General features: G+C 50.5%; 1 protein-coding gene across 3 annotated transcripts; it reads left to right on the forward strand.

Moving 5' to 3' along the window:
• On the forward strand, positions 292–22,729 carry CSF2RB (colony stimulating factor 2 receptor beta common subunit). Of its 3 annotated transcripts, none has more exons than XM_005680669.3 (14): positions 292–392; positions 9,248–9,499; positions 10,435–10,558; positions 13,085–13,275; positions 13,914–14,065; positions 14,148–14,316; positions 14,853–14,988; positions 15,149–15,303; positions 16,910–17,049; positions 17,998–18,160; positions 19,437–19,527; positions 19,734–19,791; positions 20,614–20,720; positions 21,335–22,729. In XM_005680669.3, the coding sequence occupies exons 2-14, from the start codon at positions 9,424–9,426 to the stop codon at positions 22,443–22,445; spliced, it is 2,673 nt and encodes an 890-aa protein (XP_005680726.2). In that variant the 5' UTR covers positions 292–392; positions 9,248–9,423; the 3' UTR covers positions 22,446–22,729. The 3 variants fall into 3 exon arrangements, with proteins under 3 accessions (XP_005680726.2, XP_005680727.2, XP_005680728.2); XM_005680670.3 differs by lacking the exon at positions 292–392 and adding an exon at positions 1,969–2,100; XM_005680671.3 differs by lacking the exons at positions 292–392; positions 9,248–9,499; positions 13,085–13,275 and having other exon boundaries at positions 10,445–10,558.

Below are 23,776 nucleotides of genomic sequence, written 5' to 3' on the forward strand. Positions count from 1 at the left end.
TCACCTGCTTTGGGTGTTGCAGCCCCTCCCCCCGCATCCCCCAAGGGGTGTCTGGGAAGGCTGCATGAAGGAACTTTGCACTGAGCAGAGAGAGCACATGTGGAAGTTTCTAGGGAGACCGCATAGAAAAGATTGGAGTACTTCTAGAAGAAGGAGCAACACTGGCAAAGCCAGAAAGGCTCAGAATAAAGCTTCACGTCTTGGTGTCCACAGTTCTGGGAAGCCAGGCAATCTTGTGAAGAGGCGCTTGTACAGAAAGAGGCCAGGGCCTGCCGCTTCCTCTTTCTGCTTCTCTGTTTCCTAACAACGTCAGCATAAATAGGAAGCCTGAGAGGCTCACTGACTGCCTCCGGGAGACACCACAGAAGGGCCGTCTGTCCCAGCACAAAGAGGTACGTGTGGGCTTCAGGGCAGGCTGAAGGGCGGGGTCGGGAGCAGGGGCGTGTGGCTGTCTGGGATGGGAAGGACAGTGAGAGCCTGGGGGTGTTGAGTGGGCAAGTGTGCCCCAGGGACTTGGGAGGTTAGGGCTTGGCCTTTTGGAAAAATCTGAACCCAGACTCCTGGGCAGCCAGTGGATGAGGAGACAGACAGCAGGGACCAACCAGCCTAGGTGTTGGGGGAAGGGCTTTGGGGGTCCAGTCCTCACTGGTGGATCCGCCTGTCCTGTCAGCGGGGAAGATGCCTGGGACTGTAGAGAGCTCAGGCCTGGGAGTCACACAGCTGTGTACTGTTGTCTTCACTTTGTCACTAAGGTGTCACTAAAGTTGGTGGCAGTGATAATATCCTGTCCTGGGCTTCTGTCTCATGTCTGGAACAGGGGAGTGCCGATAGTCTCTGACATCCTGGTTTAGAAAAAGTCTGTGCATGCACGCACGTGCACACACATTTGTGTGCGTGCAGACACATGTGTGAATGTCCACGGGGATGCAGAGATACTGCAGGCAGATGATGAAGCCAGGAACCTTGATGTGCTCAGACCTAGATTGGTGTGGGGTGAGGAGCTCATGTCAGAAGATAAGAAGGGAGCAGGTTCCTTACTTACTTAGAGACATGTCTTCTGCCCTCCAAGAATGTTTTCTTTATGGTCGTACTCTGCCCTGACCACTGTTGATTAGTTGGGTTTGGGCCCAGCTGTGGATGCCTGCTACTGAAGTGAGTTGGCTAGGTGGTGGGCATCTGGGGGTGTTTTCGTCCAGGTGTGCACTTGCCCTCTGGATGGGAAGGCAGGTGTTTCTCTGGGTCTCCACTGAGATAAGAGCCTGAGGGGGCTTGCCAGGCAGCCCACAGCAACAAGTTGCAAATGTGCAACGTTTAGCCTTTAGACACCTTGCTGTTACATTTTTGTATAAACGGATTCTAATTTTCTCTGCTTATCATCTTCCTTGCTTTCCAACGGTTTAATAACAAGTAAAATCTGTCCTGCTAATTTTGGGTCACCCTTTTATTCATTCATTAGTTTTATTTATGTTGTGTTATATCCACTAACATCACAGGATACTTCTTGAGTTCTTTAACGAATGCATTTAATATTAAACAAGTGAATCCATGGATCTATGCTTTGCTAAAAATTTAAAATTGGGAGTACATTAAAGTGATTATTGCATACATGTTGCCCTATGGCTCAGTTTTCCACTTAGTATTACATTCTGGACAACATTCTGTAATAAGGTGGAGAGATGTGACTCATTAATTAGCCCTAAGAGAGACACGACATTTACCAGTTTAGGTGTTACTGAAACAGCGTGATGGGGTCTGGCTGCTTGCCGTTCAAAAGCCAATAAGCAGGCCAGGTTGGTGGAAAGGAAAGTTTGCTTTATTTCAGATGCTGGCAACTGTGGTGGCAGGGCGTTGTGGATGTCTGTCCAAAGGCCAGCTCCCCACACTGGCAACCAGTGAGGCAAGAGCTTTTATAAACAGAAGGTGGGGATGGGGCTACATAGAGAAACAGCACAATCAGCTCTGACAGTCATCTTCAAATTGGTCACCGGTGATCTGACCAGTGTTATCGTTATTGTTTTAGATACAGTTGACCTTCAGTTTCAGGGCCCATTTGTTCCCATTTCTTTGAGGCCAGTTCTCGGAATCGTGGCAGCTGATGTCGTGAGTACAGTCTGGTGGTCATGCAGTTAACTTCTCCATCTTGGTGTTTTAGTATCTGCAAGACAGCTCACAGGATATGGCTCAGAATACTATCTATAGCCCTTGAGAAAGCACTAAAGATCCTTGACTCTGCTTAATGATTGCATTATTATTATTACATTATTATTATTTGGTCTCTTTCGACCATTTTCCCTTGCTTCTGTATGTCTCACTTTTCTGATTAAACTTATTCTTTGACTAAAGTTTTCCACAGAAAAAGGCAGGCAGAGGACGTGGTGGGGTGGAGGGTGGGCAAGGACCAGGGGGTCCTGCTCCATTTCACAGGTGCACCACGATTTACCCAATCGATCGTGGTGCACCTAGACACTTGCTAGACACTTGGGTGGCTTCCAGTTTTCCACACCTGAGAAAGTCTTCCTACAGCCCAGATTCCTAGAAGCAGAATTGCTGGGCAAGAGACTGCACATTTGAAATAATAATAGATATTGTCAAACCATCCTCAAAGTAGCTGAACTAACACACATCCCATGGCAGTGCATAAAAAGTCTGGTTTCTCCTTAAGAAAACAGTCCATCTTTTAATTGTGTCCAGTGTAATGGATGAAAATTATCTGGTTCTCACTTGGATTTTTCCTTTCCCTGGTGATAGGTCAAGTTGTGCATCTTCCGCATGTTGAAAGGCCATTGGGATTCAGTTTGTAATGTGCATGGAAATGTCCTTTACATTTCTCAATTGGTTGGTTGTCTTTTATGTATTGAGTATTAATACATTTGGAGCATTTTAGGAGCGTTCCATTTATTACGTGTATGAACCATTTATTGACATATGTTGAAAATATGTCTTTCGGATTACTAGTCTATTTTCTCTTTGGTGTGTTTAAAGATACCTTGCATTGTATAAAAATGTATTCATTGCTTTTAAGTCAAATCTGTCATTATTTCGTATTTCGGGCTTTCTGGATTTGGTGTCTTATTCAATCCCTGAGATTAAAGAAATATTTTAGAGCTTTTATCATTTTTAGCTTTGACATTTAAATCTTTAATCCATTTAGAATTTGGAGGTGTGGGTAATAAGTAATCATCTAACTTTTTAAAAAAATGATTAGCTGGTTGTCTCAATATCATTAATTTTGAGTGTGCAAACCATGTGTTCTCTGTGATTTGAAATTCTATTATTACTTCCAATTCCTAAGTAATTCTTTTCCTTAACATTTTCTGTTCCATCTGTCTACTATTATACTCATCGTTTTTCTAACCAATAGAGCAAGTCCCTCATGTTGGATTTGTTAAAATCTAGAATCAATTTGTTAAGCCAGTTGAAAATCTTTCTGAAGTCTTACTTTGGATTGTCTTGAATTTACAGATTACTTGGGGGAAGGCTGATCCCCAAATAGGGGTCATGTCATAACAACAGCAGGCAGCCTTCTCCTTTAAAGCAGAAGGTACTGACATTTCTGTTGACTTTAATGTTACTGAAGTTTTCTAGTACATACCCAGAAATGCCAACGTTCTTTTCAATTCCTCATTTACCAAGGTTTATTTCTTTGTCTGATCACGAATGGCTTTTGTATTATCAAATATTTAAGGGCATCTGTCGAGATAAGCTTATCTTTTTCTCCTTTTAATCTGTCTGTTGATCTATTTCTATTAATCACAAATAGAGTTGATGCATTCTTCTTTCTAAAGTCTTCATCAGGTTGTCTTATGAAATTGTTTTTGTCTGGAGTGAATTTGTGCCTTTTTTACCTTTTCCAATTGTATTTTTATCATTAAATTTCTGCATGAGTTTGAGAATTTTGGTGAGCATGTTTATTTTATTTTGAGCGAGAAGGCATTTGGCTTTTCTCTCCTCTTCCTCCCTCTCCTCGTTCTCCTTTCCTCCTTCCTATAATCTTCTGGTTTCCATGCTTAATCCTCACTCATAGTGGTCTTTAACCCTTACATTTTAAACACATATATTTATATTTAACTTATATTTTCCATCAGCATTTGTGCTTACTCAGAATACATATACTCCTCCAAAACAAGGTAAGATCCTCAGCAAGCTTTGGGTTCATCTCTGCTTTTTACCTCTAACCTCATAGCCAACACTTGTGTTAAAATGATCTCAGTTGTACTTCAATGTTGTTACTGTGTATTTATTTGTTTTTACTTTGAAAAGTGGAGTTGCTCCATCGTGCGGGACTCTTTGCTACTCCATGGACTGTAGCCTACCGCAGTCCTCCACCCATGTGATTTTCCAGGCAAGAGTACTGGCGTGGGTTGCCATTTCCTCTCCAGAGGATCTTCCTGACCCAGGGATTGAACCCAGGTCTCCCTCATTGTAGACAGCCGCTTTGCTGTCTGAGCCACCAGGGAAGTCAGTAACAATATTTCTTTACGTAACAGTAAGTCCTATTGGTTTCTTTTTTCAAAATTGATTCTAGTATCAGGTGCTATCTCTCTTTTTTGGAACTTTTATTTTGTGTGTGAAATATATGCTTGAGTAACTCTCTTTAAAAAGATCTGGAAAGCTTTTGGACTGTAGCCTATCAGGCTCCTCCATCCATGGGATTTTCCAGGCAAGAGTGCTGGAGTGGATTGCCATTTCCTTCTCCAGGGGATCTTCCCAACCCAGGAATTGAACCCAGGTCTCTTGCATTGCAAGCAGACGCTTTACCATCTGAGCCACCAGGGAAGCCCTTTTTGTCCTTACATTTCCAAAATATTATGATTTTTTCCCCGTTGAACTTCAAAGTAAGCTAGACTTTTTATATTTCTAGGTTCAAACATATTTTGTTCTCAGTATTTTCAAGACATTACTATCTATTTAGCGTCCTGTGTTACTTGTTAGAGGACTTTGCAAACCCAATCTTTTTTCACTGAAAATAACTTATTTGTTTACTTCTGGAAGCTTCTAGAATTACCTTTTACTCTTTGATGACCAAAAGTTTATTAGTATGTGACTGAGTATGGTGCTATTAAAAATGAGTTTTGCTTTTAACTTAGTAGATTATTGCCTGATTTAAAGCCCTGTGAATTTTTCTTCTATTTGCAATTGTATCTCTTTGGTTGCACATGGAAAACCCCCAAATAACAGTAGCATAATACTATATAAGTTTATTTTTCCCCTCACATGAAAGATGTCCAGAGGTAGGCAGACTCAGACTATATGGTTGGTCCACTGTGAGAAGAGGTATCGAGGTTCCTCTTTTTCTGTGATGTATGATTTCTACACTCAAAAGAACCTTCTAATTCAAAATGACTGCTGGAAATCCAGCCAGCGCTGCAAACTGGAGAAAGGAAAAAAAGCAGAAGGGCGAAAATAGATTCCTCCTACCTGAGCCACTTCCTTTAAGCAACTTTTTTTGAAAGACACACCCAATGACTCTTCTTGGACAACATTTAGTCACATGACCACACCTAGCAATAGGAGAGTGTAAGAAATAAAATCTTTTATTCTGGCAGCAAGAAACCTACGTAAAACCTAACCTTTTGTTACCAAGGGGAAAGGGGACAGCTAGGTAACCGACACCGTCTGCCGTACCTGCCCTCCGTTCTCTGTCTTCTGCTTCTAGATGTTGGAACTCTTGAATTTCTTTCCAAGGCTTCAATTTTTCTCTAAGACTTTTCTTTTCCTAGCCTATTTGCTGTCTTCAATATCTACATTTGTAACATGACAGTTCATAGTGTTAATTCTGATTTGGCCCATTATTGAATTACGGTGTGTGTTTGTTTCTTTGTTTTATGGATTTCTTCAACAAAACTTCAATAAAATTTCAATTACCTTCAAATGCTAAGAACTCTGTTTATTTGTCCTTTGCATAGCAATCTGTTCTTAAGTGGCCATGATTTCTCAAATCTCTCTGAGCATGCTACTTAAGATGTTTTAATGTTCTGTTTTGTTTTTGCACAGACATCTGTGCATATCTACAGAAGTGTCTGTTGGGTCAGTATATGTCAGGATAGAGATGTAGGACTCCAATAATTGGGAAATACAACACTATGCTACTCACTATTACAACTGGTTAAGAACACAAATTCTAAAGCCAGTCTCCTGTGCTACAGTCTCAGCCTTTTCCTTTCTGCTGTATCACCATGGACCTATACCAGTTCCCTCATCTACAAAGTAGAGATTTTAACCTACACATTGATGTGTTAATATCTGTACAGCCTTTTGAACAGTGGCCAGATGATGGTAAGTGTTTTGTAATTGTTAGCCACTAATACGAATTCTCTGCATGTAGGTCTTTTATGCTTGTGTCCTTGGACGCCATCAATTTTTTTGAACTATTTATAGCATAAAGGTAGTCACTTGTTCTCCATATTTTGGCACAAACATTTATTTTTCACTTTGTCCTTTGCTTTGTGGTTCAGTTATTTTTAATAATAAAACACTGAAGTGTTCACTTTTAGGCACTTTTATTTGTCAGCCTTTGTCTTTGATTTCTTCTGGTGCTTTGAAGCTGAAATAGTTCAACGATATCCACTTGTACAGTTTGCAAGTTTCATAGGATTTAACTGCCTATATTTAAATTTTTCATTGATTTGATACATGGGAAATGGTGTAAGGTAGGGATTTAGGCTGATATGTTTTATGTTGTTATTCAATTGTTTCAACACTTTTTATTATTCCATCACTTAATACTGATTTGTGGTTCCTTTTCATCACATAGTACATTCTCTGGTGAAATACAGTTCATCTAATCAGTATGTCCACTGATTTGTTGTGTGTGTACATGCATGTGTGTGCATGTGTGAAAATCTATTACTTTACTTATCAGATCTTTATAATAAATTTTGCTATTGAGTGGAAACTCATTATTTTATTGACTATAGTTGATTTATAATATTTAATAGGTGTCAAGTGTAAATCAAAGTGATTTGGTTATACATATATATATCTGTATTTGTTTTACTTTTGATTCTTTCCCATTATAGTTTATTATAAACATAATTTATTTATAATAGTTTATTACTGAATATAGTTCCCTGTACTGTACAGTTTATGGTGTTTATGTATTTTATATGTAGCATACATCTCAGTTCAGTTCAGTTCAGTTCAGTCACTCAGTTGTGTCTGACTCTTTGCAACCCCATGAATCGCAGCACGCCAGGCCTCCCTGTCCATCACCAACTCCTGGAGTTCACTCAGACTCACGTCCATCGAGTCCGTGATGCCATCCAGCCATCTCATCCTCTGTCGTCCCCTTCTCCTCCTGCCCCCAATCCCTCCCAGTATCAGAGTCTTTTCCAATGAGTCAACTCTTCGCATGAGGTGACCAAAGTACTGGAGCCTCAGCTTTAGCATCATTCCTTCCAAAGAAATCCCAGGGTTGATCTCCTTCAGAATGGACTGGTTGGATCTCCCTGCAGTCCAAGGGACCCTCAAGAGTCTTCTCCAACACCATAGTTCAAAAGCATCAATTCTTTGGTGCTCAGCCTTCTTCACAGTCCAACTCTCACATCCATACATGACCACAGGAAAAACCATAGCCTTGACCAGACAGACTTTAGTCGGCAAAGTAATGTCTCTGCTTTTGAATATACTATTTAGGTTGGTCATAACTTTTCTTCCAAGGAGCAAACGTCCTTTAATTTCATGGCTGCAGTCACCATCTGCAGTGATTTTGGAGCCCCCCAAAATAAAGTCTGACACTGTTTCTACTGCTTCCCCATCTATTTCCCATGAAGTGATGGGACTGATCATCTATTAACCCCCTACTCCCAATTTACCCCTCCCCGCTTTCCATTTGGTAACCAAAAGTTTATTTTCTATTGGTGCTTACTCACTCAGTCATGTCTGGCTCTTTGCAATCCTCTGGACTTCCCGCCAGGTGCCTCTGTCCATGGAATTTTCCAGGCAAGAATACTGGAGTGGGTTTTCGTTTCCTCCTCCAGGGGATCTTCCCAACCCAGGGATCAAACCGGTGTCTCCTGTGTCTCCTGCACTGCAGACAGATTCTTTAACTGCTGAGCCACTGAGGAAGATCCATTTTTCTATGAGACTTCTAAAGTCTTATTAACTGTCCTCACACATATTTTTTCCCTTGTGAATTCCTGCCAAAAAGAAAGAAAATCTTGTTAAGTTTTGATTAGAGCTGTGTTAAACTTATAACTGATTTTCAGAAGAATTAACCTCTTTACATGTGAAGAATTTGCATTTGTGGTAAGACCCAAAGAGAAACTCTGAGTTTTTAGCTGAGTTCCAGGTATGCAGAGCAAGCTGCACCAGCTCAGGCAGACTCTCCTTTGCCTGCCCAGGCGCTGCTCCCCTGCAGGAGCTAAAATACTCTCCCCCAGCCCCAGACAAACCCACTCTTCCTTCCCAGGCATTTCTTGGACTAACCACCCCACAAAGATCATCAAGTTTGGTTCTCTCTCACGATCTCATGTGAGATACGTCAGGTTGGGCCCATTTTACAGGTTTAGAGAGCGAGGTTCAGAGGGCACTGAAAAGTCAGCCCAGGCCGCCAGCACAGGAGGGACAGGGCCTGTGTTGAAAGTCAGTTTGGCTGAGCCTAGAGCCGCACTTTTCCCAGCAGCAGAGCTTCTGGTATATGTGTCTGTGCAGCTTGAGTGAAGTTTTCGACAACTTTACAGACAGAAAAGGAGTCATGGTCCTCTCTGTTCTACTTTCCTGGTACTTCCCGGGGGCTGGATGAAATGAAATGAGGAAATCCCCAACCTTCTGCAGAAAAAAAAGGGAACCGGCATTTCAGGGGGTAGTGTGGGAGGAATGAGGTAAATGGAACAAGGTGGGGAGAGCACCAGGCTTGTGTGTGTGTGTGTGTGTGTGTGCATGCACGCGTGAGCGTGTGCGTGTGTGGTGAGGGTGTGTGCCCATGCTCACTCCCACAGAAGGATCACACCCCAAAACCCAGTGACTCCCCCAGGTCAGTACCTGGTGGGGGGAAAAATCAAATACCAGGCTTCCCTCTTGAATTTTCTCATCACCAGGGCAGTGTGGCCCAGTGGGAACCCACATCTGCAGAGGCCACTAAGTGCATCTCCTTCACGGTCACATCCCTGGCACTGAGTTGAGGAGCAGGGACTGTCCCAAGGGCCAGGCTGAGGCAGCAGTGGGGCTGCAGCCAGGCAGCAAGGCCGCTCCTGGGTCCGCCCTACTACGTGTGCCAAGTCTCATGGGCTGATGATTCCTTCCGCAGGCCTGGAGGAGGCAGGATCCTGGAGAGAGGAGGATTCCCAAGAGCTGATGACATGGGTCTAGCCCAGCCTCCAGCAGGGGAGGAACACAAGACTCCAGGACAGTGAGGAGCCCACACTTTGCCCAGACCTGGACCCACCTGAGCGGGCCACCTGTTCTCCAGAGCTGAATCACGAGATGACACTGACCCGGGGGCTGCTCTCCCTGACTCTGCTGGCGCTCTGCTGGGGACTCAGCACAACAGGGGCTGAAGGTGAGCCGGATCACCCCCACCCCTTCTCACTGCCGGGCCACAGAACCCAGAGCCCCAGCCTTCCGTCCTCCCCACCATCTCTTCTCTCCCCTGATTTTCCCTGCAGGCCTCCCTTCCCTCCCCCTACACTCCCGCTCCTTCTTCTCTGGCCTCCTGTAAAGACCCTCTCTGGTTGTGAGGCTTCTCTGTCCACATTTCCCAGTGTGGCATTCCAGACCTCTAACCTCCTGGCTGGCCATTCCAGTCCTTTGTCTGACCTTGCGTTCCCCCCAGACACTCAGCACCTGGAGGTCTTGACCAGTTCCCACCTCTGTACCTTTGCTCCTGGGGACCCTCAGCCAGGGTGTGGGGGGGTGTCTCTCCTCTTGCCTCAAGGCCCTGCTGAGATGCCCCCCTCACCCCGGGCTCCTCAAGCCACTGACCACCCTCTCCAAGGGCTCCCAGAGAACTCAGCTCCCCTGATAACCCTGGGAACCACACTCCACTTTCCAAGCATCAGGCCTAGTGGGGCCTGATCCAAGAGCAGGGTGGGGAGGTCCCAGAGTAGGGCCCTTAGGGGTGGGTTTGTGCCTCTGCTCCCAGGCTGCGCCCACCCGGGGGCCCCAGGGGCAAGGCCTATGTCTGATGCATGTGCCCACCTATAGTGGGAGGGACTCTGTTCCTCCAGGAGCAGGGCAAGGCAGGGGCTCAGGACACATGCTCTGAATCAACTAGAATATTGTGTTTTTCCCGACAGGAGGGTCCACAGCTGGCTCCCTTACATCTGCACACTTGCAGAGACAGCTGCCTCTGCCCCTGCCACGGTCCCTGGGGACCTTTGCCTGGGCTCTAGGAGCCTCTACAGGATTCTGGGAGATTTTTCTGCAGTGCTGTGCACCCAGGAGGTGGTGACAAGGGAGAAGGTGTGACCCTCTTTCTGCTTTCCTCCCTGGCAGGGACTATCCCTCTGGAGACCCTGCGCTGCCACAATGACTACACCAGCCGCATCATCTGCAGGTGGGCAGACACCCAGGATGCCCAGCAACTGGTCAACGTGACCCTCTACCGCAGGCCCAAGGAGTGAGTGAGGCAGGGCCCAGGGTTGGAGGGCAGTGAGGGGTGCTGCTGTGTGGGCAGTGCCAGAGGTTTGGGGCTGGACAGAAGGTAGGGATGGGAAACTCCTGCCCAGGAGCTCCCAACCCATCAGGCAGCCTGCTGGGCCCAGGGGCTTGTGTCTGATGTCCAGTTTGGGGGAAGAACCTCCGATGTTAATATTGTTGATGACGGTGATAATCTCTTATTTTGTCACAATTGAACAAAATCAATCGGCAGAAGTCAATTTTGGTTCGTCCTCCTTATGAGGTTGGCAGGACAGGGACATGATGCCCAATTCACAGATGGAGAAACTGAGGCTGCAGAGGTGAGGTCTCTCCCCCTGGCCACACAGTGGGTTCAAGGCCTTAGCAGGACCAGTGTCCTGTGTCCAGCCTGCAAGGCTAAGCACCATGTCTCCCCCAGGCCCTGCTGCCTCTGGAGTGGGGGCTTCTCTCGCCTCACCTAGTCTCCAGGGCATAGCCCATTTGGGAAGGTACTCCCACCATTCTGGGATCCAGTGATAGTCTAACTCACCATAATGGAAGTAATTAAACAGCAGGCATCACAGGGTCTCGGGAGACCCCTGACGACCTCCCCTTGGAAGAAGCGCTTTCGCTCCACAGCATCATTGCCCCTACACTCTCTCCCTGCTCTCCCCAGAGCCTCCATCCTCCTTGTCCACTGCCCCCATCCCCATCCTCAGCTGTGGCCTGCCTCCTCCTGCACTGGGACACCAGAAGAGAAGCTTCCCAGCACCTCCCCCCACCATGGCCTTCCACCTCCCTGGATATTCCCTGCAGTGATGGCCTGTCCCAGGCCTGTCTGAGGCCAGAGCCGGGGTCCCACTTGGTCTTGCTGCTCAAGGACATCACTGCCATCCCAGTCTCCACTGTCCCCATGCTGTGGAGGGACACTGTCCCGGATCCACTTACAGATGCCAACCAGACTGCAGCTCAGGGCCTCGCGAGCCCAGTCTCCTAGCCCGGCTGTCCACTCTCTGCTTCCCTCTGAGGGAACCTCCTGTAAAGAGTGGTCTGGAGCCCTGTTTCCAGTGCCTCTCAGGTGCTTCCTCCAGAGCCCACTCTCCCAGGACTCTGCTGCCCCCAGCAGGCCATTTAAACTGCTCCTGCTGGAGTCATGATGCCCACTTGGTGAAAATCAGTGGTTAGTCCTGGCCTTTTCCCCACACACCCGCAGGCAGCACCTGACAAGGACCGGCTGGGCCCAAGCACGAGGCACCATGGCACCTCCCTCCCTGACCCTGGCCAGCACCCGGGCCCTTCCCCACATCCCCCTGGCCTGCCCTTTTCTGTCTCCTAGTCTGTTCCCTACTCTGAAGGGGATGAGGTCCCAGGGCTCTTGGACCTCCATTTTCTTGCATCTGGATCCAGCGGCAGAGATCCAGCCCCAGACTATGGTTCTGACCCAGACATGCTCTCTCCAGCCTGGACCTTTCCCGAAGTTCCAGAACCACAGGTGCACTTGCCTGTCCTCATTGTCCCTTATAGTCTTTAACTTCAAGTGTCCTAAACAAGTTCCTGCTCTGCCTCCCAAAGACAGCCCCTTTGCTAGATTCCCATCTCAGCTCACCAAAGTGGAGCTTCCAGGGGCTCAAGCCAGACAAATGGGGGCAGTCTTTTATTTTTTGCATTCCAGTCTCCTTTCCCTCCTTTCCTTCTTCACCGCAGCGTTCAATCCATCAGCAAATGTGATCTACTTCATCTTCAAATAGAAAGTGAATCTGGCTAACACCTGATTCAGACCACTTCTTATCACTGAGATAGTCCAGAAGCCTCCTAACTTGTCCCTCTGCTTCCAGTATTGCCGCCCCCCACCCCCTGCAACCCAAGTCAATCTATCCACAGCTCAGCAGCCACAGGAATCCTTTCAAAATGTGTGTCAAAACAGCACTCCTTTGCTCATAACTCTCAATTTTCCTCACTTCCAGTGAATTCAAAATTCCTTACATTCCTTTTAAGCACTGACCTTCTGTAACCTCACTCTGCTAGGCTCCTGGACCTCCCACCCTCACATCTCTACTCTGCATGCACTGTTAATTGCCTAGTCACACAACATCCCAAACCTATGCCTACCCCAGGACCTTTGCACTTGCTGTTCCTTTTCCTTGAAATCCTCTTTCCCCAGATTTGGCATGGTTCCCTCCCTGATCTTCAAGTTTCTGCTCAGATGTCACCTTCTCCAAGAGGTCTTCCCTACCTCTTTTACTTCAAATTGTATCCCCAGGCCAGCCCTTCTGGCCTGCTCACACCTCTTTCCTTCCTGACTTGTCTATGTACGCTTCTCTCCATTTGACATGTGACATCATTCCTTCATTGCTTTGTGTATGTCTGCCTCTATTAGGATGTCTGCACTGTAGACAGGGATTTGCATGTGTTTTGTTTCCTGCCAGGCTCCCTGGTACTAAACAAAGCCTTACACGTAGGAACCACCCGTTAATATTTGTGAGCGAGTGATTCTTCTCTCTCGGCTAACCTTATCCTCTCCTGGCAGGGACCATCCACAGCGAGTGTCCTGCAATCTTAGTGACGACAAGCCCTGGTTAAACAGCCCTTGTCCTGGCTGTGTACCCAGAAAATGTGTTATTCCTTACCGAAACTTTGTCCTTGCCGACTATGACTACTTCTCATTCCAACCGGACCAGCCTCTGGTCACTGAGCTCACCGTTAATCTGAGTCAGCATGGTAAGGCCTGGGGTCCCTGGCCAAGCGTAGTCCCCTGTGAGGACAGAGAACCCTGGAGTGCCCACAAGTGCCTGGCCTACTTGGGGAGGCAGATGTGGAAACATCTAATCCTCCAGGGTTGTCAGGACCATACAAAGGATGTGGTGGGCCAGGAAAAGGAACAAGGGATTCTGCCTTGGGGAGAGGACCCAAGAAGTTTCCAGAGAAGGATACACATCTGCTGGGTACTGAGAGGTGCAGGATGACCCTGGGCAGAGGAACTAGTTAAGTGTGGCCTGAAGAGGGAGTTACAGGAGTCACAGTGCCCTCTGCTGGTGGCCACACAGGCCACCTCGTGGACCGTGGGGACAGAAGGAAGCTAGCTCCCTCTGGAGTTTAATTTGAGCACCTTTTATGGAGTCTATGTTCTGAGGCCTAGGAATCTGCACAGCTTCATTCATGTTCACGCTGAATCCCCACGATTTAGCGGAAGGCAGTCTGAGGTCCATGGAGAAGAGGGGTCTGTCCAAGGTCACTCAGCCAGTGGGAGCAGTGCCTGGCCTGGGACCCAGGCCTATCCACACATGGGCCACAGAGGACCTTCACCTCCCACACAGTCATCCAGCCCCTTAGGGACCCTTTCCTTCCTGTCCCTCCAGTGCAGCCCCCCACACCCAAGGACCTCAGCGTCACGACTACCAGGGAGAGTCTCCTGCTGTCCTGGAGGATAGCCCATGAGGGTTTCCAGAGCCACTGGCTATCCAGCCTGGAGTTTGAGGTGGCCTACAAGCGGCTTCAGGACTCCTGGGAGGTAGGGAGCCCACCAACTGTGCCCCAAACCCACAGGTACCCGGCCCAGCCGGCCCTGCTCAAACAGCCCCTCTCCCCTCCAGGATGCCCACACCATCCACTCCACGTCCCCCCAGGCCATCTTGGAGCTAAAGTACCTCCTGCCCAGCAGCACCTACGTGGCCCGAGTGTGCACCAGGCTGGCCCCAGGCTCGGGGCTCTCAGGACGACCCAGCCAGTGGAGCCAGGAGGTTTCCTGGAACTCCCAGCCAGGTGACAGAGTTGGGACAATGCTCCCTTGTGGAGAGGGGAGCTCATTACAGCTCCAGGACAGGCGTCCACTGTCCACACAAGAGGATCCTTGGGTGCTCTGTGTTCAGCGTGGCTTCCTTGGACCCACCCCATCCCTACTGTGACTCTGCAGAGGCAGCGGCTGCATCTGACTCACCCCCAGGCCCCAGTTTGCTGTCCACGTTCTGTGGAGGAATAATTACAATTTAATCACAATGGCATATGGGCAGCTGTGTTTTCATGAGGGCTGCACGACATGTGGACACACCAACACAACGGTGTTATTTAATAAATCCCCAAACCCCGAGGCTGAGAGGTCCTCCCCATTTTGCACAAGGGGTGTGAAGTTTCACAGAATTCACCCTCTGACCTGAGGTCACACGGCTGGCATGTCAGGCTGAGTTTAACCCCTGATGTTTTTAGCCCCACAATCTCTCTGTGACGAGTCTCATGGTAAGCCCACTGAAGGCTAGGAATGAATGAATGAGGACTGAAGGAGGGTTTGTTCTCCCTCCCAGGGGATAAGGCCCAGCCTCAGAACCTGCAGTGCTTCTTTGACGGGGCCGCCCTGCTTACTTGCACCTGGGAAGTGAGGTCCGAGGTAACCCGCTCTGTCTCCTTCACCCTCTTCTACAAGACCGGCCCTGATGCACGGTGAGTGTTCCCTGCCTCTGTCCCCTCCCCGCCTCTAAGCCTCACCCTCTCCAGGCCTCCTCCTGCCCCTGGAGCCCAGCAGAAGCCACAGCTCCCCCTGAGGTCTCACCCCTCACATAGCCCTGCCTCCCCCTGCCCTGACCTCTGCCGTGATCCTCAGGGAGGAAGAATGTTCTCCTGTGCAGAAGGAGACTGGCAGTCCCTATATCCGGCACCGATGCCAGATTCCTGTGCCTGACCCCAGGAACTACAGCCAGTACCTCGTCTCTGTTCGACCAAAGATGGAAGAGAAACTTATAAAGAGCTCAGACAACAGTGAGTTTGCCCCTAGCCTTCTGTGTGGAGCATCTCCCAACAGCACTGTTCCGTTCCTCATGGTCCGGACTTCATGTGTGTTTGTCAGTTTCAATGAAATACCCCAGGGAGCCAAATGGAACAAAAATGATTCCAGTCTATCCTGGAAGTTCTCAAGAAGCAATAATGCAACAATGACAAATAACATGAAGGAAGATGCAACTGATATTCCTCAAGAATATCAGTATTAAAACACCTTTGATCTCAGTCTTTTAGCTCTATCTGCCCTGGTGGCTCAGATGGTTAAGAATCTGCCTGCAAAGCAGGAAACCCCGGTTCAGTCCCTGTGTTGGGAAGATCCTCCGGAGAATGGAATGGCTACTAACTCCAGTGTTCTTGCCAGGAGAATTCCATGGACAGAGAAGCCTGGTGGGCTATAGTCCATGGGGTCACAAAGAGTCAGACATGACTGAGCTACTAACACTTTCACTTTATTTTCCCCTCCAACTTCTCAGTTGCTCAAAAGTTCCTACTTCTGCCCATGACCTCCTGGTCTTCCCACCGATTTTTCCTTTTCTTTCCCAGATTGGATTTTTCTTTTTTAAGTTTCCAAAGTCCTCCCCAGATTGATATTTTCAGAGTTAATAATAATTCATCTGTGATTTACTTCTTATGTTGGGTGCTGATGCTGCTAAGTCACTTCAGTCATGTCCAACTCTGTGCGACCCCATAGACGGCAGCCCGCCAGGCTCCCCCGTCCCTAGGATTCTCTAGGCAAGAACACTGGAATGGCTTGCCATTTCCTTCTCCAATGCATGAAAGTGAAAAGTGAAAGTGAAGTCGCTCAGTCATGTCCAACCCTCAGCGACCCCATGGACTGCAGCCTTCCAGGCTCCTCCGTCCCTGGGATTTTCCAGGCAAGAGTACTGGAGTGGGCTGCCATACCAGGGAGTATGCAAATGGACTGTGGTTCCTTGCAGGCTAAGCTCCCCAGTTCCTGTTACACAGAGAGGACCTCATGCAGAGGAAACTCCTGCATTGCTTCTCAATAATCAAGTTCTTCTTCCCAATCTCTAGTGTGTGTCAGGGACAGCAGCTGATTTGTCTTAGTTACCTGGGTTTAAATCCACTACTTATTGTTTGGGATCTTCCATGCAATCTTTGTCTCTACCACTTGATAGCTGCCTGTCCTTGGAAAGTTACCTAATCATTGTGGGGCTCAATTGTCTGAAAAGTGGACAGATTCAGAGTACTTACTACATCCAGTTGTTATAACTGAGTGAAATTATTCATATAAATTTAGCATGTATAATAATGCTTAGAACAGTGTCAATACTCTAGGTTAGAATAAATTAACAGTACATTTATTTCTATTTAAATACTAGGGGTAACCCATTCTTTTGGTCACCTCACCACAAAACAAGTGTATATTAACATCTCCCAAGAGAAGGGCATTTCAGGTCAAAATAGATGACATGGTGAAACCAGGGTGCAAAGACCCTAAGATGGGCGGGATCTGGGGTCCTGGGTTAATGGAGAGAGCACCTGTGATGAGCACGGAACACAAGAAATGTTCCACTGGAGGAATATTAGAAACAATAGGCCTTAAAAGTTTTCCTCCCTCCAGTCCAGATGGCTCCCCCAACCCTCAACGTGACCAAGGGCAGAGATGGCTACATCCTGCACTGGAAAGAAGAAAAAATGAGCTACTCACACATAGCTTGCATCTTCCAGGTCCAGTACAAGAAAGAAGGAGCCTCATGGGAGGTGAGAGCCTGTGTCCCAGGAGGGGCCTGGAGGGGAGGAAAGGGCAGTGAGACAACACTTGGGAAAATGTCACCTGCCGGATACCTGGCTCCCAGCACATGACCAGCCTCAGAGAGCCACTGGGACTTGGCGGTCACTCCAAGAGTCTCATTGTCTCTTCCTTTGGTGAAGGAACTGAGACTCACAGAGATGATGTGAACTTGGCCAAAATGTACACATGACCCTGAGTTGCAAAGGGGGCATAGACATCAGGAGGGGGAGAGCTGAGAGGCAGCTGGAGGATGGGTTTTCAAAAGTCACAATAAGGTGACACTTCTTCATAAGAATCTCATCCAGAATGCAAATGTGCAGTTGCTAAGAGCAGAGCAGCTCCTGGGGAGGCCGGCAGGGCCTCAGCCCAGGGCTCAGTATCTTGCCCCGGCCCTCAGGCAGCCGCTGGGGCCTGTGGACAGAACCTGGGACACCACAGAGGGCAGACCAGAAACCTCAGAGCCAGCCCCAGAATTTTCGGCTAGAAATGGGGAAACTGAAGCCAGGAGGAAGTGGGTTAGTGGTGGAGCTGGGAGTGGTCCTTGGGCTCCTGAACATCTGTTTGATGGTCCAGGTTTCGATCACCCTGCACCACACTCCAAGGGAGACCATATCTGGGGTCCAGGCTGCCCCAAGGTGAGCTGGGAGGGTGAGCGGGGCATGATGGCTCCTCAGGGTTTCTGCACCCCGATGTTGTCATGTGTGCCAGGAGTTCAGTACAAGAGGTGCTCCCTGGTCCTGTCCCTCTGGAGTGCAGTCCTCCGTGGTGAGAGTGATGCTGCTCAGATCTGCGGATGTGACTGCAAGCTGGGAACTGATGGGTAGCAGGAAGGCTGGGGTGCTGAGGCGGGAGGGTTTCGTAGCTGTGCCCACGCACCCCAGACCTCAAGACTCCTGCTCACACACCTGCCCCTGCAGGACACCAAGACAGAGGACTTCCAGAATGCCCACACCATGTCGCTGCCACCTCTGGAGCCCGCCAGCCGGTACCAGGCCAGAGTGAGAGTAAAACCCGACCCAGGGAACTACGATGGGATCTGGAGCGAGTGGAGTGAGGCAAGGTCCTGGGACACCGACTGGGGTAGGTCTGCCACGCCCCGCCTCACCCCTCCTGGCACAGCCCCGCTGGGCAGAGGACAGGGAGGATATGAACACAGAGACGTAACCCCACCCCAGAATAGCATCCTTCCCTCCCAGGCATCATTAGGGATTAGAAAATTACACCTCCTGGTGTGCAATGCAGACTGCAGGCAAGGTCTCCAGAGGACAGAGGAGAGAGCATGTTTCACCAACAGGTCTCCCTGAGACTGAACCTTAGCCTTCTGTTAATATGGCCCAGGCTTCTACTGGCTTCCCAGGTGGAGCAAGGGTAAAGAATTCACCTCTGCTGCCAATGCAGGAGGCACAAGAGATACGGGTTTGATCCCTAGGTCAGGAAGATCTCTTGGAATAGGAAATAACAATTTGCTCCAGTATTCTTGCCTAGGAAATTCCATGGACAGAGGAGCCTGACAGGCTATAGTCAATGGGTTCACACAGAGTCAGACATGACTGAGAGCACACACACACACACACACACACACACACACACACACACACACACAGAGGCATGCTTTCATTAGCCTTTGTGGAAGCTACTACCCAGGGACCACTCCAGCCTGAGGAACTACAGACTGGGGCCTGAGATTGGAAAGCTTTGGTCTGATTTCTCAATCTCCTACTTTTGTTAATTTCATTCATCTATCACCATGGTGGCCACCAGGAGACAAGTATAGGACAGGGTCCAGGAGGTGGCTGCAGAAAGAGGACAAAGTGTTTGCAACAAGGTCCCCAGTCCCAGCCAACTGTCAGGGAAAGAGCCCCAGAGACAGGACCTCAACCAAGGAGAAAGGAGAACTGGGCCACAGGACCTAAGGGAAAGAGATCAGCGGAGTTCTGGAGGGGCCCAGCCAGTAAGGGGCTTAAGCCCAAGTGGACAGCTGAGAGAGTCTTTGATGGGCCTTTGCATCTTCTGGTTCCTCCACCATTACCCCTTGCTCCATCTCTGCCTCCTGTTGTCCGTGTTCTTGACGACCACCTCATATGCCACCTCCTTCGGGAAGTCCCTTGTGATTGCCTTTGGCTACAGTTGCTGCCCTCCCATAGCAACTCCTGCTACTGGCCAGGATCTAACCCTCTGTGTCCTCCCACCAAGCCAACATTGTGGGTGGCTCAGACAAAGGCCCCCTTCTTCTTAGTCAGTTTCTGGCCTCCTCTTCTCTCCACCCCAAGGAAGCAGCTACACCCCGTCTTCTGAGTCTCCAGCCCTTTCCCTCCCTGGATGCTAATGATCCTTTTTCCTTCCTGGCTTCCTGAAGTGCTGCCCATGTGGGTCCTAGCCCTCATCCTTATCATCAGCACCTTAATCCTGCTTCCAGTTCTGCACTTCTGTGGCGTCTACGGGTACAGGTAAGGGTACTCCAAGAGGAGGGAGAGTGTTATCCAGGGCCCCAGAGGATGCCAGGGTCACTCTCTGTCACTGCTTTGTCACCCGCTCCCAATGGGGTCTTGGACAAATCTGAGCTCTCCCTGGGCTTCAATTCCACCTCCGTATGTGAGCACAGGCAGCTGCCCTGAGGTCTTGGGCAGCAGTCACCTCTTTGCTGTCTTTCCAGGCTGAACCGGAAATGGGAGGAGAAAATCCCCAACCCCAGCAAGAGCCACCTGTTCCAGGTAGGAGCTGGCCGTGAGGGCAGCGGAGGTGTGGGGCTCACGTGCTCCTGTGCCCATGTCCCCATGCCTGCGTCCTGCTCTCCTTCCTGTGGGCTTTGAGTGGGGCTGGGGGTGCAGGTGGCTAGAGAAGGGGCTGGGAAGCTCTAAGAGCCAGGCCAGCCCGCAAGCCCAGCGCTGAGACCCCCTGGTCTCCCCTGACGCTCAGGGTGCCCTGCCGGTGGGGACTCACCCAGGATAGGAGGGAGGGTTGGCATGGGGGGCTGGTCCCTGGGAGGCTCCAGGAGAGGCGTAGTCACATCGAGGGCAGGTGGATGGTGGGAGGCAGAGTGGTTTTCCGAGGACAGAACGGCAGAGCTGAGCGCTAAGGGGTGCAGGGTGGTGGCAGGTGGGAGAGGCCACGGCAGGCAGAAGGCATGTGGTGAGTGGAGATGAGGCTCCTTTGAGAAGGGAATTGAATGAGGAGGGCGGTGAGTCTGGGGCACATCGCAGGAGGCTGAGAGGACCCTGGGGAACAGGAACCCTTTGGTCAAGTACACGGGGCCAGAGCTGCCTTGGGAGGGTCTCACGGCAGTGCAGAGGGGGCTGGGGTGAGCACGGAGCAGGGACAGTCCAGATAGTGTCCTCAGAAGACCCAGGACCCCGGCGAGGTCCCAGCCCCTCTCTGGCCTCGTCTCCCTAGTGTCAGGAGGCCGTCCTGCTGGTACTGAGAATCTGCCTCTTCTGGGGGCTCCTGAATCTCTACCATCCTCAAGGCCTTCCTTCCATCTGCACCTTCTGGAGCACCTTGACTCCCAAAGATACAAATGCCCTTTCTCTTCCCAGAACGGGAGTGCTGGACTCCGGCTGCCAGACAGCGTGGCCACCCTGGGTGGTGGAAGCTGCCCACAGAAGGGGCCGTGGGGCAGCAGCTGCCCTCAGCTCCTGGAGGGGTGAGTGTCGGGCAGGGGATCCCTGGGTGGTGGGAGGGTGGCCCCCTCTTGCACACCAGAGGTTTGGAGGAGGTGGCCTGGGTCTGGGCCTCAGTTTGAAGACATCCATGGAGGCTGGTGGCGCTAAAGCAGGAGGCATCCCAGGTTAGCGAGGGTCAGACCTCAGACTTGACTGGAGGCAGGAGACTAGAGCAGATGACCCCCCTTCACCCTGCTGCCCAGGGAGACCACACTGCCTTGGCTCCACTGGGTGGCAGAGGGTCTGTGAACCTTCATGGCCTCAGCATCAGAGCCACCAGCTTGCCACTAACCCTCACGTGAGAGATGACTGAACCCAGGCTGGACTCTGACCTGGGGCCTGAAGCTGGGTGATAGCAAGGAGCGGAGGGTGGGAGGGGTCCTTAACCTTGAATGAGAGCACGGAAGCTGGAGGGCCAGACCCATGGGGAGGCTGAGGAGCATCTGATTTCCTGCTCTGGGCCTGCTCCCCAACACTGCCCTGCTCTGAGTTTTCTGTGGGTGTGGCCAGGCCTCTCGTCCCACTACCCCCTCTGCCATGAGCTGAGACGTCTGTCCAAGGAGGTCCCAGCATCTCACCCCTGTTCTTCCCACAGGGTGTTCCCTGTAGACTGCAGGCACAGCGAGGTGTCACCTCTCACCACAGAGGACCCTAAAGATGCCTGTGACTCATCATCAGAGCCTGACATGACTCTGACCGCCTCGGACCTTCCCACGGAGCAGCCCCCCAGCCCCTCGACAGAGCTGGCTGCCCCCTCAAGCAGGCCTGAGAGCCAGGCTTCTGGCTTTGACTTCAACGGTCCCTATCTGGGGCCGCCCCACAGCCGCTCCCTGTCTGACCTCATGGGCCAGAAGGTGCCCCCACAGACAGGCATGAGCAGGAATCCACAGTCCTCGGGGTCCCTGGAGTACCTGTGTCTGCCCGCAGGGGGGCAGGTGCAGCTGGTCCCGCTGGCCCAGGTGAAGGGGCAGGGCAAGGCTGGGGATGGGGATACAAAGTCCAGCCCAGGGGCCCAGAGGAGCCATTCCCTGGAGTCAGGGGTGGGCCTTGCCCCTCCAGAGCCTGGGCTGATGGAGGATGGTCAAGACCAGAAGGATAGGGCCCCCACAGTTCTGCCCACTGGCTGGCCTGAGGATGGCACCATAGCCTCTGGTTATGTCCCCACTCCAGATCTGATATTCACCCCACCCACTGGGGCCCCATCTCCCTCCCAGGCTGCCCCTCCGAACCTCCCCTCAGACCAGAACCCCACTTTCCACCCTGGACTGGCTAATGGGCCCCCTGTAGCCTCAGCCCCCCGGAAACCAGAGTTCGAGGGCTATGTGGAGCTCCCTCCAGCCACAGGCCAGTTTCCCCAGTCCCCTCTAGCCAGCCCTGCCCCTCCTAGAGTCAGCAGCCCTGTCCTGAACCCAGGCCTGCACCGGGCAGATGTGCCCCCCACCTCCCCTACCCCTGAGGGTCTCCTTGTCCTGCAGCAGGTGGGTGACTACTGCTTCCTTCCTGGCCCTCTCTCCCCCCAGAGTAAGCCCACTTCCCCAGGACCGTGTCCTGAGATCAGGGACCTCAACCAGGTGGTCCAGGCTAAGAAGCCTCCAGCTCAGGCCTTTCCCCAGGTGCCAGCCATTCAGCTCTTCAAAGCCCTGAAACAGCAGGACTACTTGTCACTGCCCCCTTGGGACATCAGCAGGCCTGGGCAGGTGTGCTGAGTCTCTGTAGACCTGGAGGGAGGGGAACAGAGGAAAGGGCCTGCCTTTCCTCCTGCCCTGCCTGGCGCTCCTGCCACCCCTGCTCCCTTCCCTGGTCCTTTCTGCAAAGCCATGGAGAAGCTTCCATGTTGTAATAGATGCAGACCAGAAAAATAAGTTAACCATCTACCTCCCTCCTTGACCTTCAGGAAGGTCAAGCTTCTCTCCCTCCCTTCCTCTCTGCCACACACACACACACACACACACACACACACACACACAGTTCTTTGAAATTAATTTATTTTAAGTTCTGAATTATTGGAACTTTATATATATACACACCAGAGAGGGAAATGGCAACCCACTCCAGTACTCTTGCCTAGAGAATCCTGTGGACAGAGGAGCCTGGTGGACTGCTGTCCATAGGGTCATACAGAGTCGGACACGACTGAAGCGACTTAGCGTGCCCGCATGCATTGGAGAAGGGAATGGCAACCCACTCCAGTATTCTTGCCTGGAGAATCCCAGGGACGGAAGAGCCTGGTGGGCTGCCGTCTGTGGGGTCGCACAGAATCAGACACGACTGAAGCAACTTAGCAGCAGCAGCAGCAGCATATATACACACACTCATTTCATATGTCTCCTTTTCCTTTTTACTAAGTTTCCCTGCTTTTGCTATTGTCTTCTTCCTCTTTCCACTGATTTATCACTAGAATTAGTTTGAGGTCTGGGCTAAGCCCATTCTGAAGTTCATCCTGTCTCCATCAGAGCCTTTTCTGATGTTGACACGTCTGGTTTCGTGGAGGATTTCTGTCTGTCCCTGGCAGGCATGAATGTGCACAAGATTCCAGCCTGGAGGCAGGAGGCTGGAGGCAGTGTGGAGGCTTGGGGGTTTCAGACTTGGAAGAGCAGCCCTGGACACAGCAAGCATCTGTCACCCCAGGGGTGGTAGCAAAGCACCAGCCTCAACTGTCACTCCAAGAATTGTCACTTCCCGTGGACTTGGCATGGGAGGCACTGTCCTGAACTCATGGGAAACACTGCTAGTCTCTTCGAGGTGACTGGGGAGCTTCGGGGGACCCCCTAGTCCCTGCATCTGAGCAGTGGGCAGTGCAGGTTGCTGGCTGAAGTGATCTCCTTCCTATACTTAGGCTAGTGGGGCCGGGGAAAGTTTGAGAGGGGAGCAGAGTTCAAAAACCGGGTAGAAAATTCAGAAAGAATTGCTCAACAAGGGAAAAAGGAAAACGACCCAAGGGCATGGACACTTGAGCTTATAGCCCAGACCTCCCTGCTGCCCTCCCTCCAGAAAGATCTTACCACTCCCACCCCACCAGCCACCTACGAGAGGCTTT

The sequence above is a fragment of the Capra hircus genome, chromosome 5, assembly GCF_001704415.2.
Source record: "Capra hircus breed San Clemente chromosome 5, ASM170441v1, whole genome shotgun sequence".
Taxonomy (NCBI): Eukaryota; Metazoa; Chordata; class Mammalia; order Artiodactyla; family Bovidae; genus Capra; species Capra hircus.